At 40.0% G+C, this 17,264-nt stretch overlaps 1 protein-coding gene across 3 annotated transcripts in view; it reads right to left on the bottom strand.

The window, feature by feature from the left end:
* The window catches only part of urb1 (URB1 ribosome biogenesis homolog), a 76,092-nt gene that overhangs the window by 17,859 nt on the left and 40,969 nt on the right, over nucleotides 1-17,264 (bottom strand). For all 3 annotated transcript variants that reach the window (XM_036562393.1, XM_036562392.1, XM_036562391.1), the window contains exons 21-31: nucleotides 17,021-17,197; nucleotides 16,158-16,420; nucleotides 11,585-11,876; nucleotides 11,166-11,421; nucleotides 10,793-10,997; nucleotides 9,837-10,011; nucleotides 7,939-7,997; nucleotides 7,614-7,804; nucleotides 7,375-7,485; nucleotides 5,616-5,679; nucleotides 5,297-5,465 (exon numbers count right to left, since the gene is read on the bottom strand). In XM_036562393.1, coding sequence (XP_036418286.1) covers nucleotides 5,297-5,465; nucleotides 5,616-5,679; nucleotides 7,375-7,485; nucleotides 7,614-7,804; nucleotides 7,939-7,997; nucleotides 9,837-10,011; nucleotides 10,793-10,997; nucleotides 11,166-11,421; nucleotides 11,585-11,876; nucleotides 16,158-16,420; nucleotides 17,021-17,197 — 1,962 coding nt within the window. The remainder of the gene's footprint in view (nucleotides 1-5,296; nucleotides 5,466-5,615; nucleotides 5,680-7,374; nucleotides 7,486-7,613; nucleotides 7,805-7,938; nucleotides 7,998-9,836; nucleotides 10,012-10,792; nucleotides 10,998-11,165; nucleotides 11,422-11,584; nucleotides 11,877-16,157; nucleotides 16,421-17,020; nucleotides 17,198-17,264) is intronic.

The raw sequence follows: 17,264 nt of genomic DNA, 5'->3' as shown, positions 1-17,264 counted from the left end.
AGTAGCTGGATTACGAGCAGTGAGGACCTTCTCTCCTAATCAAATGATGGGGCCAAATCTACAAACCCAATTCCAAAAAAGTTGGGATAGTACATGAAATGCCAATAAAAACAGAAAGTAGTGATTTGTAAATCCACTTTACAGTATTAAATTGAAAAAAGTAGAAAAACATGATTTGATATTTCACTTCACGAACTTCATAGTTTTTTTTGTAAATATATGCTTATTCCAAATATGATACCTACAACACATTCCAAAAAAGTTGGGACAGGAGCATGTTTACCTCTCGATTGCATCGCCTTTACTTTTACCAACACTTAATAAATGCTTGGGGACTGAAGACACCAATTAATCCACTTCTGAAAGTGGTTCATTCTTCAGTTGTACAAGTTGTGCAGCCTTTATTGTTGTATTTTGCATTTTAAAATGCACCACGTTTTCAATACGAGCAAGGTTGGACTGCAAGCAGTACGGTTTAGCACCCACACTCTCTGATTATGCAGCCATGCTGTTGTAACACGTGCAGAAATTGACATCTCTAAAAATGACGGCATCTAAAAAACAGTGTATGTTGCTTCGAAATGTGTATATATCTTTCAGCATTAATGGTGCTTTCATAGATGTGCAAGTTACCCATGCCATGGGCACTAATACACCCCTATACTACAATAGACCCTGGCTTTTGAACTTTAAGCTGGTAACAATCTTAATCGTCCTTTACTTCTTTGGACCAGAGCATGATGTCCCTTATTTCCATGAACTGAAAGGATGATTTATCAGGCCACAGCACATTTCCACATCAGTCCATCCCAGATGAGCTCAAACCCCGAGAAGCTGATGGCGTTGTTTCATACAGAAAGTGTTCCAGACATTAATTTCAGAATGAGCATATATTTACAAACACAATGAAGTTCATAAGATAAAACGCTAGTTCTGCTGCTAGTTTTTAAGGATCAAAATGACCTAGCACCTGCATATCTCAGCCTGTCTGTCAATGTTCATGTTACAACACATGATCTGCTGATACTGGCCTTCTGCAAATTCCTTTCGTAAATACAGTAAACATGAAAAGGCCTCTTTATTATTACACTTCTAAACTGAAACTCAATTCCAGCTTTTTTTAGACATTAGTCATTCTCAGGTCACACTATTAAAAACAACGGAAAACCAATCTTTTTAATTTAGCATTTAATTAACATTCTACCTTTCTTTCTGCATTCATCTTTTTCATTTGTAATAGTGATCTATGCATTTTCAACACGTTTTGCAAGAACAGTTGTTAAAAAGTATATAATTACAAAGGGGTAGTGGAGACAACAGTACATTTACTTTTAAGAGGAGAAATATGTTTCTTTTCTTTTGAGAAGAGTCAAGTTAGAAAACTTTAACCTCAAAAATAGCATTAAGATTTGCTGCCAAATGAAGACTGACAGGCTAGAGAGCATTAGCATTAACCTGCTATGTCTTTGTTCAAACTGGTATTGCTATTATGGATGCCATACCCCTACAACCAGAGGTGTAAAGAGTACTGAAAATCCCTACTCAAGTACGAGTACTGTTACTGTAGTGATAATTTACTCAAGTGCAAGTAAAAGTATTATTAAATAAAATTACTCAAGTAAGAGTAAATAAGTAGTCTGCTGAAAAATTACTTAAGTACTGTCACAGCCTGAACATATTTCTGAGCTGACTCTGCTACATCACTGGAAATAATCTGTACAGAAAAAAACTAAAGCGAAAGTTCTGAGAGCTGAGACTGATCACAGTACACTCTGCTACTAAATATTTACACACGTTTCTGTGAACTGTGTAAGGAACAAGGTTTACATTAAACTGCATGCATTTCATGGTTAGATGATTATGTAAGATGTCCTAGTTTATCTGTTTCCAGTAAAGCATTTCAGAATCCCTGAAAGACTGTGCAGAGGATGTAACTGTTTCAATAAGTATATTTAAGAGGAAAAAAAAAAAACTAAAAATTTGTGAGTAATTTGCTTAATTAATAATGTAATTTTAGTAAGAGTCCTGCTGTCCATCAGCTCCCAAACTGTATATTTTCACTGATATCTGTTTCAAACATTTACACCATTAAAATCAGCAGCAACATCAGCAATTTACCCAGCTTTACCCCACATAAGCAGTATAAGCGGTAAACTGCAGGCTAAGCAGTAAACTGCAGGCTGTGGGCAACACCTGTTAACCAAATAACTGACAGGCACTGTAATAAAATACACAAAACAGATTTCCAGTGTAATAAACAGAATCATTATAAAAAAAAGAAGAAACCCATAAACATGGTTCCTGTTTAGCTCGGATCAGCTAGCTCAGCTAATGCTCCCTCAGCTAATGCTCCCTCAGGGTGGAGTCGAGTTCTGAAAGCGGATCTCAGCAGGTTTCATGTTTGGCCGCTGATAATAACGCAGTTGTCTTTAGTTTGTGTGAAAATGAGCACAGATGACCATTTGGACGCGGTCTGTTCCTTGTGTGTGCTGGTTCTTTCCACTGTCCTTCTCCACTAAACTGGACATCTCTGTAGAGTTTTTCCTGCCAGAGCTGCTGTTTTTTAATTGGTGAATCTTTTAAATCTAACCGCGCTTCGTTCGTATTGGTGTTTGAGCTAATACGCTTATAATTTATTTTTACTCTGTAACGTTGTGAAAATTAAAGTAGCGAAGTAAAAGCATTTCATTAAAAATTAACTGAAGTACAAGTAAAAGTACTATGATTTAATTCTACTCCAAAAAGTACCGTTACAGGGAAAACTGTACTCAATTACAGTAACGAGAGTAAATGTAATTCATTACTTACACCTCTGCCTACAACTCACAAAATAACAACAGCAATAATGTGTAACTAATGCAATCACCATTAATAAACAAAATTTGAATTGACATCTATTTGACTCGTCATAGCTTATTTAAGTAAAATTATTACAACATACATTGACAGAGGCCTCAATTTCAATTTAAAAAGCAATACTTTAGTGTTGAAAATATTGAAATCATTAGACATATAAATTGTGTATTCTGTAAATCCTGTAAAATCTAAATGCCAAAGCAAGATTTGCCAAGTAAGCTGCTTACCACACTAGTGGGGTAAGATGTCCCTTTTAAAGGTCTTAACTTTTGTGCTATAAAAAAAATAATAATAAATTGACTGCTCCTCCAGTTTATTTCGCCTAACTGTGCATAGGTCTATAAATCACCATCCTGTACATGATAATGCACAGATATGGTTTAGCTTTCACACACACAGATTATACTTTGATGGTGCACCAAAATATATGGACACCTGTCCAAGTATTTTCTGGCCCATTAAAAATGTTTAGCATGCTTAATTAATCCATTTAAAAAAAACAACATACTTTGACTCCAGTTTCTCAAGACCATCGCGGTTCGGGCCAATCAGAAACCATGGCTGACAGGGGAGGTCTACAGGCTAATGAAGGCTAGAAATGCTGCCTTCTCAGCAGGAGACGAGGTGGGCCTGAGGGCAGCTAGGACCAACCTGGCCCGCGGCATCAGAAAGGCAAAGAGGCAGTACTCCAGGAGGACAGCCCATCGCTTCAGCGACAGCAGAGACACACGGAGCCTGTGGCGGGGGATACAGACCATCACAGACTACAAGCCCCCATCGCAGACCTGTGACAGCTCCACCTGTCTGCTGAATGAGCTTAACAACTTCTTCGTCCGGTTTGAGGCAGACAACATGATGCCTGCACAGAAGATCCCACCCCTCCCTGGAGACCAGGTGCTGACGCTGTCCCCAGTCAGTGTGAGGAGATCATTCAGCAGGATCAACGCCCGGAAAGCTCCTGGTCCTTAACACCATCATCCCCCAGCAGCTCATTCTCAAACTGGACAGGCTGGGGCTGAACACTTCACTGTGCTACTGGCTGTTAGACTTCCTGACTGGGAGCCCACAGGCAGTACAGGCCGGCAACAACACATCCCACACCATCACACTGAACACGGGGGCCCCCCAAGGATGTGTACTGAGCCCCCTCCTATTCACTCTGATGTCCCACGACTGCACACTGTCGCACAGCTCCAACCTCTTCATCAAGTTCGCGGACGACACGACTGTGGTGGGTCTCATCAGCAACAACGAGGAGACAAACTACAGGAGCGAGGTGAGCCGCCTGGCCTTGTGGTGTAGCCACAACAATCTCCATCTGAACATTGAGAAGACGAAGGAGATCGTTGTGGACTTCAGGAGAACGTGCACCCAGCATGCTCCTCTGACCATCAACAGTGCTGCTGTGGAGAGGGTGAAAAGCACCAAGTTCCTGGGCGTGCACGTCACAGAGGACCTCTCCTGGGCCAACAACACAGCTTCACTGGCCAGAACGGCTCATCAGCACCTCTACTTCCTCTGCAAACTGAGGAGAGCCAGAGCCCCAGCCCCCATCATGTGCACCTTCTACAGAGGTACCAGCAGACTGGGGGACAGCTTCATCCGCCAGGCTGTCAGGATGCTCAACCACCAATTTAAATACTCTGTATGTCCTGTACATATTGTAGTATTGACAATATAGCTGACTTGACTTGACTTGAAAAAGATCTGGTTGAGGGAGGCAGAAGGAGAGATCGATGGAGAGTGACATGTCTCCCACTCACCCAGGCAACATGTCACCCATTTTTTCTACACTACCACTCAACAGTTTGGAATCACTGTTTTCAGTAATATGAAACCAACTTTGCTGAAGGCACTTGTAAGCTTAGGTTTGTCCAGGAAAGCGCTGAAGTTTTTTCAAAAAAGAGAAAACTGTTCATTAGAAATTAAGTTATAATAAAAAAATACAATAAAAGCAATATCTGTAAGTTTTGTATTTGAAGAAAAATGGTGATCAAATCTGGAGGCAGATAATATAAATTAATTACAAAATAATCAGAAAAGAGAAAATAAGGCAAATTGAAGTAATGTACCTTTCTAGCTGGGAAGCTAACCTGCTGACTTGTCTTTTTTGTCTGATGACAAATTTTGAATATTTTGAATATTTTTTTCTGCAAGCTGGCAAACTCAGAAATAAGTCAGATCACTAATGTTACTGCTAGAGAATTGTTTGGGGGGGGGAGGATATTTTCAAGGATGGTATCCAGCCTGGCTTTCACATTCACCTCTACATATTTTCCACATCCAGGTGCATGGCACTCGACAGGCATTCGTCAGTTTAACTGTGTCTTTGCTAAAGTTGAGTTTTATCCAACTACTCCAACCAGTTGGTTCAGAAGTTACTCAATTAGTGAGGGCACAAGTGGAATAACACAAGTGTTGATGTTAGACAGTGAAATACCTGTGGCACCAGGCGACGGTGTAGTGGAAAGAAGGCAACAGTATTTAGCATCCTGTCTGCAGCCAGCTGGGCCAAAAGCTGCTCCGAGCTGGGCTGTTGCCATAGTGATAGCCCCAAGCACTTCCGTGTCTTTTGGTAGTCCACTGCTGCAGGACCCCAGAGCAAACACCTAAATATACATACTTGCAAGTTAGGAATCACATTTTACCTGTGAGGCCTGACAGCAACACATACCTAAAGAAAGTGAACCAGAAACAAAGAATGTGGCTGAATACATAACCACATACATTTACATTTCAAGAAAAAACAATAAACTTACTGAAACTTAACCAGACTAATGTTTTTCTTCTCATATTCTTGCAGTAGCTGTAGCAGTTTCTGATCTGTAGAAGCGCAAAACAATTTTTAAGTAATTATTCACCCAGCAAGTCATACCTCCTTTCACTATCAGCACTGAAATAGCGCTAATTAGCTATAACATGATACTTACTATGGTCAAAACTGTTTTAAAGCTAGCTAGCTACATGTGCAATAATACAAATTTGCTGGTTCTTTTGAGAAATTACAAACATGTTTGCAATATCTAATGATCAGGACTAGCTGAAGTAAACGCTGATCAGTGGTAGCTAAAGTACATGGATTTGCAGTTAAATAGATTTATTTCCTATCAGTTGAATTCATACCCTGATGCATCACTTCAATTTATACCTTATATAGTTATGGTCATAGATGGGTTTTAGTATTTGGTAGTTTAGTGTTTTGCTGCTATTTTTGTTCTGACTCACAGTTTCTTTAAACTGCAGAGAAGGTTAGTTAGTAGCCTATGTCATGTATCTGACTTCATTCAGCTCCTATTGTTAGTGGTGGTTGATAGCTGTGGGCAGGGTAAAAATGATCACTTCGCTGTGGTACTATTTCTGGTGGTACTGTTTACTATATCACTCTCCTGCTGTGCAGAAAGCCACACATCCGCATGCCCCACTGATGATACTGGTGCCTGCACAGACCAAAACTATTTAATCATACGCTATATGTTTCACCTGACTCACAATACTCTGAGCTCTTCACATATTCATACTAATATATTGTCATGATAGGATTCTAACAGTAGTCTCTAATGTTTTCACTCTCATTTTCACTGTGATATGCTCCCAACAGCAGAAACTGGTTTTCACTGGTAACAGTCACTGGTTTTCATAGATATTTGTTTTTATTTTTCACCCTGACAGGCCTCTAACAGTGGTCATAGGTCGGGTTATCACTCGTTAATCTAAATACATCTGTCCAGTGATAGGCTGGTTTCTTTCCCTTTCTCTATAGTCAACATTGTATATATATTTTGTGGTAAAAATTATTTTTTTAAATATATTGTTCTTGTTGTTGTTTTATTGTTGTGCTCTCTGGTGTTGACCAGACAGGGACAGGTTCCCCTTTTGAGTAAAAGTTCCTTTCAAAGTTTCTTCCCCTTGCTCTTAGAGAGTTCTTCCTTGCCATGGTCACCCTTGACATGCTCATATGGGGGTTGGACCTGGATTTTCCTCAAAGCTGCTTTAAGACGACACATTGTAAAAAGCGCTATAGAAATAAATCTTGACTAGACGTTGTGGAAGTACTGTTACAGTGGAAGACTCTCGTCTTAGACATTCCATACGAAGACTCTGTGCTTCCTTTCTTTTCCTTTGTCCTTTTTTTGGTGAGACAATGTGGAGAACCCTGTATGCCAAACCGTTCTTGCTCTTTATTTCTTTAATCTATCCCGTCACTGCTTCGTTAACAATGCGGTTCTGGAAAATCCCTGTCTGTACCACTCTCAGATGGAATACCACTCAGATGATCTATCCTGCTAAGTACTCTGCTGTGAAACTCCCGGTAGCAGGAGGCCTCTGGAACTGACCACCATCAACAAATCTGACTTCATCTATGCTCATGCAACCAGACTTCCTTGTATGCTTTACATCACTGTCATTTAGAACGCAATCTTGAATCTGATCTTTAAAACTAATCCTAAAGCTAGACGGGTGTTAGTGCACATGTGCTTATCATTTACTGCAGCACTGTTACAGGACTGATTCATTTACCTGTAGGATTTAGTGTAGCTCCATATGCACCGAGAAGAACAGGAAAATGATTGCTGTTACAGACCTCGGGGCATTTTTTCACCAAGGTGAGCAAGAGAGATACCAGTGCCTCTTAAGAAATGAAACAGAAGAGATTAAACATGATAAATATCCATATTTGGCAGAACACAAAATACAAACATACAATGAGTTTTTTTTGTGGATTAGTATACTGAGTAGCCTATGGTTGAAATTATTACCTTTACAATCAGGAATAATGTCTGCCTCGTTCTGGGAGGACAGCATTGTGGGCAAGAACAGAGAATGACTAGTGACCATCATGTGGAGAGTTTCTATGGAGAGCAACTCTTTGGAAGTATTTACACTTTTGTACACCAGCTCCAACAAAGTGTTAAATGTGACCAAGAAGCCTTGATCTTGATAGCGATACCTGGGAAAAGAAATGTTACAAAAGGGACCAAAAACAAACAAAAAATATTATGAACTATAAGCAGATGTATTACGCCATGTTAATATTCAAAGATTCTTTAGTTTTAAAGGTTATAAACAACAAAAACTGCTTACTTTAGACCTGACTTAACAAAGACATTCCAGTCCACAGCTCTAACATTCTCTGGAGAGATCTGTAAGCATACACAGGCAAACATACAACATTAGCTACACATGACACATATTAACAAAATGGGTAACTTTGTAGTATTTGCGTTCGCATTCACATAAACAGGCATTTACATAAGTAGATAAGCAGATTATCACTTCTACGAGACACCATGTGTATATTACTGAATCACAACTTTTCAAAGGGGTAGTTCATGACCTGTGAAACCTGTACATTGCTTCAGTAGAAACTGCATGCAACACTGAAATCTGTGCGTAGATCTTAAACATGCTGTGCATGCAAGATGGCCCAATAATAATCACAGAACTAGAAGTGTACTGTCATCAGCTTAATATTCTAATTTTCCCCTTCATCTTAAGTGCTGCAGCACTTTCCTTCTGGCATTTGACTTGAGACTCGACTTGTGACTGACCTGTACACAAGACTTAAATTGAGTCTTGACTGTCTTGACTTGGGACTTGGGACAAAGGATGCAAGCAAAGGTGTGATTGCAGAAGCAAAAAAGTATCAGCAACATTGTCAAATTGCAACAATGAAAGCAAAGACCCCTCCTCAGAGCACAAATCAGAATATGTTTCCTCTGAAATTAAAAAAGTAATTAATATGATTAACTGAATATGAAATTGCCATCAGTGAAAAATAAACAAAATGGAGAAAATTTGTGATGTACCCTGTAGGGATGCACTGATACCATTTTTTTTCGGACCAAGCAGAGGTATGAGTACATATTTTTTGTACTCACCAATACAGAGTCCAATGTCATAACGAATTACCTACTTAGAATGAATCACAATATAAAAGTCTTTTGGGCTGCCTTTTATCACAGCTTTATCAGCTAAAAAGCACAACAACAGGTGGGAAAAAATATCTATCACATGCAGATACATGCACATAGAATATTCTGAAGCCAGGCAATATATAAGAGCTGATTCATAACATGGACTAAGGTTCCACATTAAAAGAAAATTAATTAATAAAACATATCGCAAGACAAATGTAACTATTTCCCTGCATTTCAAAAGCAATGCTCAGCTTGTTTTTTCCCCCCAAACACTTAAATCATCCAACTTGATTGACAATTGTGACAAATTAACAGTGATTGGTGATATGATTTGTTATTCAGATGTAGCCTAGCTCTGTTTCTTTTGTTTAACTACCAAGAGGAAAATGTTTAGTCTAATAAGACAGGAACTGAAATCCTGAGCAAGGACTTATGCTATTAATGCCATCTATGATTTATTTGTTTCCAGCTTATGGAGACCAGCTTGAATTCTTACACCTCTGTTTATGCCAGTAAACAAATCCCTTCACATAAAAAGTAACAAACTGTAGAAAGTCAGCCAGACACCTCTCCAGGTTTCTTCCATTTTGGGCCTTGAGTCTGTGAATCATAAGGCTCAAGACCAAATCAAAGTCCGAGACATTGGTGTTTTGATTTTGTCATGTTACGTCTGAAGTCATCAAATTTGTGACTTAAGTCTGACTCAAGTCCGAGTCATTTGACTGGAGCCCACACCACTGCCTTAAACTAGCTGGTCAGTCATGCTAGGCAGTGGTAGTAGACTTGCTAATTTAGCTGTTAATAAATAAATCTTTATTTGGGCAACTGCACACTGTATATGACATACAAATGTTGTGAATCTCAGTACACTCCGATTTTTAAATGGCTTTAACCCTCCTGTGAGAGGTAGGTTACGTGGACAAAGCTAACCAAGATGAGTGATGAGAACCAAGATGACAACTATCACCCTAATAAAATATCTAAAATAATAATGTTACTGTAACATTTGACAGCACAGTGCCTGAAAAACATGTAACATGAAAACAGAGCAGATCTACACACCAGTAGTGTTTTCAGTCTCTTTAGCATGGCCTCCTCTTTTGTAAACTGTGGCTTCTTCTGCTCTTTGTAGGTTATTGATAGCCAGTGGAAAGCAGCAGTGAGCAAAGATTTTCTCCAGTGCAGTTGCTCTGGTGTATCAGCCAGCTTCGCAGTGATGGAGTCTGCTAGCTGCCACCTAAATCAAGACAAACCACCACACATGAAACCACATCACTGATGAAACAAACTGTTCTTGGAGCCTCTCTAATAATAATAGCATAATAACAAAATCTATGACAGAAATGCATTTTACACAAAAGGTAGGACTAGAATAATTTGAAATTATTCAAATCTGACATTATCAATACATTTTTTGTTCAACAATTAGTGAAATGTTTGCCCTTCTAGATCTGCCCTGGTCAACTGTAAGTGCTATTATTATGAAAAGGAAAGATCTAGGAGCAAGAACATCTCAGCCACAAAGTGGCAGACCACTCAAACTCCCAGAGTAGGGCTGTCTTACACTGAAGTGTGTAGTGTTACTGTGGCAGTTTTAAAGTTTTAAAGTTTTAAAGTTTGGGATAGACCCTCTGGAATGTCGACTGTCACTGCCTGACCTCACAAATGCTCTTTTGACTGAATGAACACAAATTGACACAGACACACCCCAAAAGTGGATGGTACTTTAGCCGCAAACCTGGGGCCAACTCTACATTAACACCAGTGGTTTTGGAATGGGATGTCCAACAAGCTCATATAGCTGTGACAATCAGTCCACATAGTTTTGGCCATAAAGGGTACATTTTAAATCTGGAATAAAAAAAATTGAGAAAACTGTTTTTTCATCCTAGTTCACATCATCAGCTCACTTTCCACCCCGTAAACCGCAATCGCAAATGTGTTCACAGCCCCATAAATTATTCTCCTAGATAAAAATAAAAAGTGTAGAGCTTAGCCTTGCTTAAAAACAAGGTTACCTTTCATAGCTCTCTGGCTTTTGAAGGTAGGCAGGTAAGTCACTAATGAGCTGGTAGAGTTCAGGAGCCATATCACCTAGCTGGATAAGGCTGGACAGGATCTCTATACACTGGTCCAGAGACACACCAGCTTCCACCTGTAGCGCTGAGCTCAACAACTCAGCCAAGAAAGTTTTGGCCAACATCTGCAGGACTGACTTTTGAACTGCAACAGGAACAAATATTATTAATACCCTCACCAATATACTGAAAAAAAACACCATAAAACATGTTTATAACAGCAATTCTAAATATTCACAGAACTACATAAATTCTGCAAAAACATTTTTTCAAAAACAATATTCAGGTCTGCATTTAGTCTCTTTATACTGACTGTCTGTAGGTCTGCAGGGATCCAGAGTGACAGCTTGTCGAATGTAGCTTGTCAGCAGGCAGAGAAAGCTGTTGTTTACAGCTGTGATGTCTGCAAGGTCAGACTGTTCCAGGCACCAAAGCTCAAAGCTCAAGCAGTGAGTGGAGCAGTTCTGTACCAACAGTGCTGCCAGGTTCAAGTTAGAGCACTGCTGAAGGCAGTGGAGAAGAACATCAGTTGGGACAAGTTTAGCACTCCAAGGCTCTCTCTGCAGCACCTAAGGGAAAAACATTTATCATTAATTTTCTTTTGAAACAATTAGAATTTCTATACCACACAGCAGCTCTAACTTTCAAGGCCAGAAACACATCCCTGCAAGACAACCACTATAACATTGCAAGGGCAGCAGTGCTTCCAAGTCCAAGATTTGCTCTACCTACCTGCAGCAGAACATTTTCTAGTTGAGCACTGTGGCAGGAGGTGTACAAAGTAGCTAGGCTGTGCAGGTTTGCTGAAGACAGATATAGGGTGATTTTCCCTGGTGGAGCTGAGCTCTTTGTGAGAACCTTCAGCACAGCATGGCCATACAAACTGAGCTTATCACCCTCAGCCAGTAGGCTGCTCTGGGGCAGCAGCAGCAGGGCAGACAGGACCTCGTTCACACTGGATGGCTCCATGTAGTCATACAGTGCCAGGAAGGCTTCAACAGATTGGGATTCCTCATTAAGGCACCTAGTGAGAACACAAAAGTTGGTCTTAATATGGAAGTGCTAGCATCAGAAAGAGAAATGCTGATTAAAAAAATATATATATATATATATATATATATATATATATATACACACACACACATATATATATATATATACATATATACACATATACACACACACACACACATACATATATAGAATATTAATTTGTTCGTAAAATTGTCAAGACTACCTTGTGCCTACACCCACCGGCTTCTGTCTACACCTACTGTACAGGTGCACTTTGTCAGCAAAAAATTACTGACTGCGGCCCATCTGCCAGACACCCTTCATATTATCCATCAGTGGAAAGGGTCGAAGACCACCACTGACCAGATATGAACAGGGTGGTGGATCATTCTCAGCACAGCAGTGTTAGTATCATGCTTGTGGGTGTTGTGCTGCCACAAGCATTTCAGGTGCAACAGCATTTGGGCATTTTTATACACACTAATGTCACTGAGGGGTTGAGAATGGTGTGTCAAACAAAAATATTCATCCTACAGCGGTTTTGTGGTACTGACAACTGCTTATGATTAACACATGCATAAAAAGGGGGCCCATTTCTTTATAGACCTTGCTTTGTTTATAGGACCACTGTCAAGTTGAAACAAGAAAGGGCCTTCTGCAAACTGTTACCACAAAATTGTACGCAGTTATTAGAATGTCACTGTATGCCAGGGAATTAATGTTTCCCTTCACTGAAACTAAGAGTCCAGTCAAAATTAGGGAAGTGCTCTGCAACTAATTACAATAGTCCATCTCATAGACCTTTTTTATATTTTTTTTCGATTGTAATTCACATTTTATGGTTAAAAACAGAAAATGGGGAATGGAAAACAAAAAAGCTGAGAATTCATGACTTAACTGCACATTTTCCATGAAACAAATGCATCTGTTTTCAGGGACTAAAATGAAAAAAGTTTTTCTGTTACCTGATTTTTATTTCAAAATAGATATGGGTTGAACAAAGAATACACACATTATTTGAACAGTTAATTGAGGAATCGAGTACCCACATCCCTTGTCCAAACCATGTAATACAGATCAGGTGGCAGGACCATGTTCAGGGCAGCTAAGACTAACCTCACCAATAGCATCAGGAAAGCCTGATTTTTATGTGGAAAAGTACATGGTGAGTGCTCTGTGTAGGCACCTGAACTTGAACCTGTACACCATAACAAGCCCCCACTCTTCTGGGAAGGTTTTCCATAAGATTCTGGAATTTGTTTGTCAAAATTTGTGCCCATTCAGTCAAAAGAGAACTTATGAGGTCAGACTCGCAATCAATGTTTCAATTCATCCTGAAGATCAATGGGTACTCAAGTGTGGTCAGGGCTCTGTCCAGGCCACTGAAGTTCTTGCATACCAAACTCGTCAAACCATGTCCTTTTAGACCTCGCTTTGTACACACGGGCACAGTCATGCTGGAACAGGAAAAGGCCTTTCCCAAACTGCTACCACAAAGTCGGAAGCATTTAATTGTCTTAAATGTCTCTGTATGATTTAGCATTAACATTACCCTTAAATGTAAGTGAGCAAGCCTAAACCCTGAAAAACAGCCCTAGACCATTATCCCTTCTCTACCAAATTTTACTGTTGGCACAACAACTCCTGGAAAAAATTATGGAATCAGTCAAGTCAAAGTTTATTGTGCTCTTTACAACAGGTGTTATCACAAAGCAGCTTTACAGAAAAAGTACGAGCACACTGCAGTTGCTCCTTGGCACGTCCTTTCCACAATAATAGTACTTACAATTGACCAGGGCAGATCTAGCAGAAATTTAACAAAGTGACTTGTAGCAAAGGTCACTAATGACAGCAGCGTTACTAGCTTCATTTGTGAGAAGTGTAAGTTAGTTTTGTGCTTGATGGAAAAGATTATATAGTTAGAGGTGTGCAACCGGAAATTAGAAAAGACCAGGGCTAGTCAGCAGGGCTCAGACTGTTAAAATCTTCAGGTGCCTCAGGGAAAGTTAGCTTGCCCTTGACTCCAGCAGCAGAATATGTGGCCTCTCGGTAGCATAGTTGCAAAGCTAAAGCTAATGCTAATGCTAAAGGTTTCCCATGAGAGCACCACTCCTTTCCCATTCAACAGCTTTGTCTCACTCAGTGAGACACCCTCTGAGACACCTGCTGAAAAAGGGGAAAAGCTTGCCCCATGGTACCATGATCGCACTTAAGCTTTAAAACAGACTGTCTGCTGATTAGAGGGAAAATGGCACCCGACTACGCTAGAAGTATTCCAGTCCACCTGGAAGGACAGCCTTATAGAATATATAAAGGCGCTTACTACAGCACACTCAACTTCTCTCCTCTTGAAAATAATAAAAATTATCCTACAGCAGCAATGATTTTATGAATTTCTTCAATAATGAAGTTGAAACACTCGGGCAAAAAAAATCAAAACGCACAGTTAACCTCTACAAACCTGCGGCCCTACAAAGCTAATCCAGATCTGGTGTACATTGTAACTACTGTAGAGAGGCTAGAATAGTTTACCTTACTTCAATAAACTTAGCTAGTTTACAAAGCTAGTTAAATTTGTTTCCTCCTCAAGGCCTTGGCTATATACCAAAAACTCAAACTATTAATTAGATCTCTGATTAAGAAACCTAATCTTGATCCCTGCAAGCTATCAAATTATATACCTATATCAAATCTTCTCTTTATATCAAAAATTTTGGAAAAAGCTGTGGCACAACAGCTTAGTTCCTATTTGCATAGGATTCACATCCATGAAAAATTTCAGTCTAGATTTAGGCCTCATCATTGTATAGAGACAGCACTAGTGAAAGTTGTAAATGATCTCTTACTATTCTCTGACGAAAGAAAATGTGTCTTTGCTGGTTCTGCTTGATCTTAGTGTGGCATTCGATATGATAGATCACTCCATCTATTACTAGATAGTCTAGAAAAAATTGTAGGAGTAACAGGAATAGCTCTTTCCTGGTTCAGATCTTACCTGTCTGATCACTATCAGTTTGTACATGTAAATGGTGAATCATCTGTTCTTACAACAATAAAGTATGGTGTTCCACAAGGCTGTTTTAGGACTTCTGTTATTCACATTATATATACTACCACTGAGTACCATTGTCATTAAACCCGGCATCAATTTCCACTGCTACGCCGATGACAATTGTATATATTGACCAAACCAGATAACAAACTCACAACTTAAACAGATTAAGTACTGCGTTAAAGACATAAAAGACTGGATGTCGAGTAACTTTCTTCTACTCACTCAGGCAAAACAGAGGTTCTTCTTCTTGGTCCAAAAGCTAATTTTCAGTGTTGTGCGTGGGAGCGGGCAGGAAAACAGATCAAACACAAAAAATAACCATTCTGTGGTTTAACTCGTGCTTAGTGTTTACTGGCAATAAATGGCGTTTGGTGAAGTTACTTTGGTGAAGTCAGCCTGATGACCATGACTACTGTGTTATTTTAGCTGAGGTTAATGTATTTGTGAACAGACTATGACAGATATTTGATGTCAGTTCACTTTGACGAAACTGCATGGGCAGAAGCGGTATGAAATCTTGAGGAGGTGGGCGAAGGCAGGACAGAAAAAAAACGGTCCTGCACAGACCTCAAATTTGAGCAATATGACCTATTTTACTCACTTTTGTTTGTTTGTTTGTTTATTTCTTCCTGTTACACAAATGCATACAACTGAAGAAGTATGACTCTCATCCATGGTTTGGCACTTCCACCAGCCTGTAGCTGAGCTACAGCAGCTGTGACATACAGGAATCTCCCTGAAAACTAGAGTTTTAATTGGGTCTGAAATTTTGGGCTGTAACCAAATGTAGCCTGAGAAAATTCTGTCCCAGTCTGACCCACTCTAATCTGTTTTGAGGCCAAACCCGACTGAGGATCAACAAATTTCTGTCTTATTTGAACATGCAATTTGAACCCAGTCCAAGCCTGATAAATATCTGAGAAACAACTTTCAAACCCGACCAGATTCAACATGAACAGTTGGGTCCCATCGGGTTCAGACAAGTTCTAGCTCAAACACAGCAGCTGAGATGTCTGATGCCATGGGAACCTGTCTCACAGCTTTCTTATCTTCCATCTTCTTTCCTCTGAGGAACAACTCTACCTCACATCACTTCCTCACATTCACTGTCTACTTCCAGCAACCCTTACAATGCATACATGATTCTTCTAATCTACTGCTACTATATACTCAGATTTATTACCCACGGCTAATCAAGAGAAACCATCTTGACAACCGAGTGCTATGAGAATATACCTGCCACTGTGTTGCAGCTCTTTGAGCATCGCTTGCTGTGTGGCTGAGAGGTAAGGGCTGATGAGTTCCAGGGCGTTGAGGGCTTTGAGGGTCTCAGCAAAGGAAAGCAGTAGGTTGAGGACACCCTGCGTCAGTTGGACACACAGTTGCCTTACGCTGTCCACCTCCAAGGAGTGGTGTGGCACCACATCTAGCTCCACTGCCAGAAACCACTGCTGTAGAACTGGGTGCGTAAACACTGAACTGAACACAAAAAGCAAAACCTGCCAAACAGCAGAAAACAGATTCAGATTAACCAATTCAGGTCTCTGGACTGAACCTGAAAATTAGCACAAATTAAGCATAAAGTAAAGGAGAGGGGCAGAGATCAAAGTGGTCAGTGGACCCTCACAGAGCAGGTACTATTTGGGTCGTGGATCATTCTCAGCACTGCTGTAAGACTGATGTGGTAGTGGTGTGTTAGTGTGTGGGTCCATGGGGGTCCTGACCACTGAAGAACAGGGTAAAAGGGGGCTAACAAAGTATGCAGAGAAACAGATGGACTACAGTCTGTAATTGTAAAAGTACAAAGTGCACCTATATAGTAAGTGGAGCTGATAAAATGGACAATGAGCATAGAAACAAGGAGGTGGTCATAATGTTATGCCTGATCGGTGCATACTGCTTGTATGTAAAAGCTTACTTAAACTTTTAAATGATTATTTCTGGCTTAATGGGGTGACTCACAGCAGTGTACAGGCGCCATATTTTAGTGTTTATTCCTCCCATTACTATGCTACTTCTTTCAATGCAAGGAAAAAAAAAAATTAGCTAGCTTTAAAATGTGGTTTTTGGTCTATGAACATGCTATGTGAACTACCCACCTGCTCTTTGTTGGCTTCCTGGGCACATGTAGAGTCCATCTCTAGAGAAAGCTTGTCTAGTTCCTGAGGTTCAGGCTGGTTGGGGGGAGTCTCTGCTGTGCTGCGCAGGTTGTGGAGCACAGCGCCTAACACCTCTAATACACAACCCACCACTTCAGCTGCCTGGCCTTTGGGGAGCTACACCAGCAGACATAAAAAATAACTAACATTAACTAACAAAAATAACTAAAATTTACCAAACAGT

Source organism: Colossoma macropomum, unplaced genomic scaffold, assembly GCF_904425465.1.
Source record: "Colossoma macropomum unplaced genomic scaffold, Colossoma_macropomum, whole genome shotgun sequence".
Lineage (NCBI taxonomy): Eukaryota > Metazoa > Chordata > Actinopteri > Characiformes > Serrasalmidae > Colossoma > Colossoma macropomum.
This window is presented reverse-complemented; position numbering and strand designations above follow the sequence as displayed.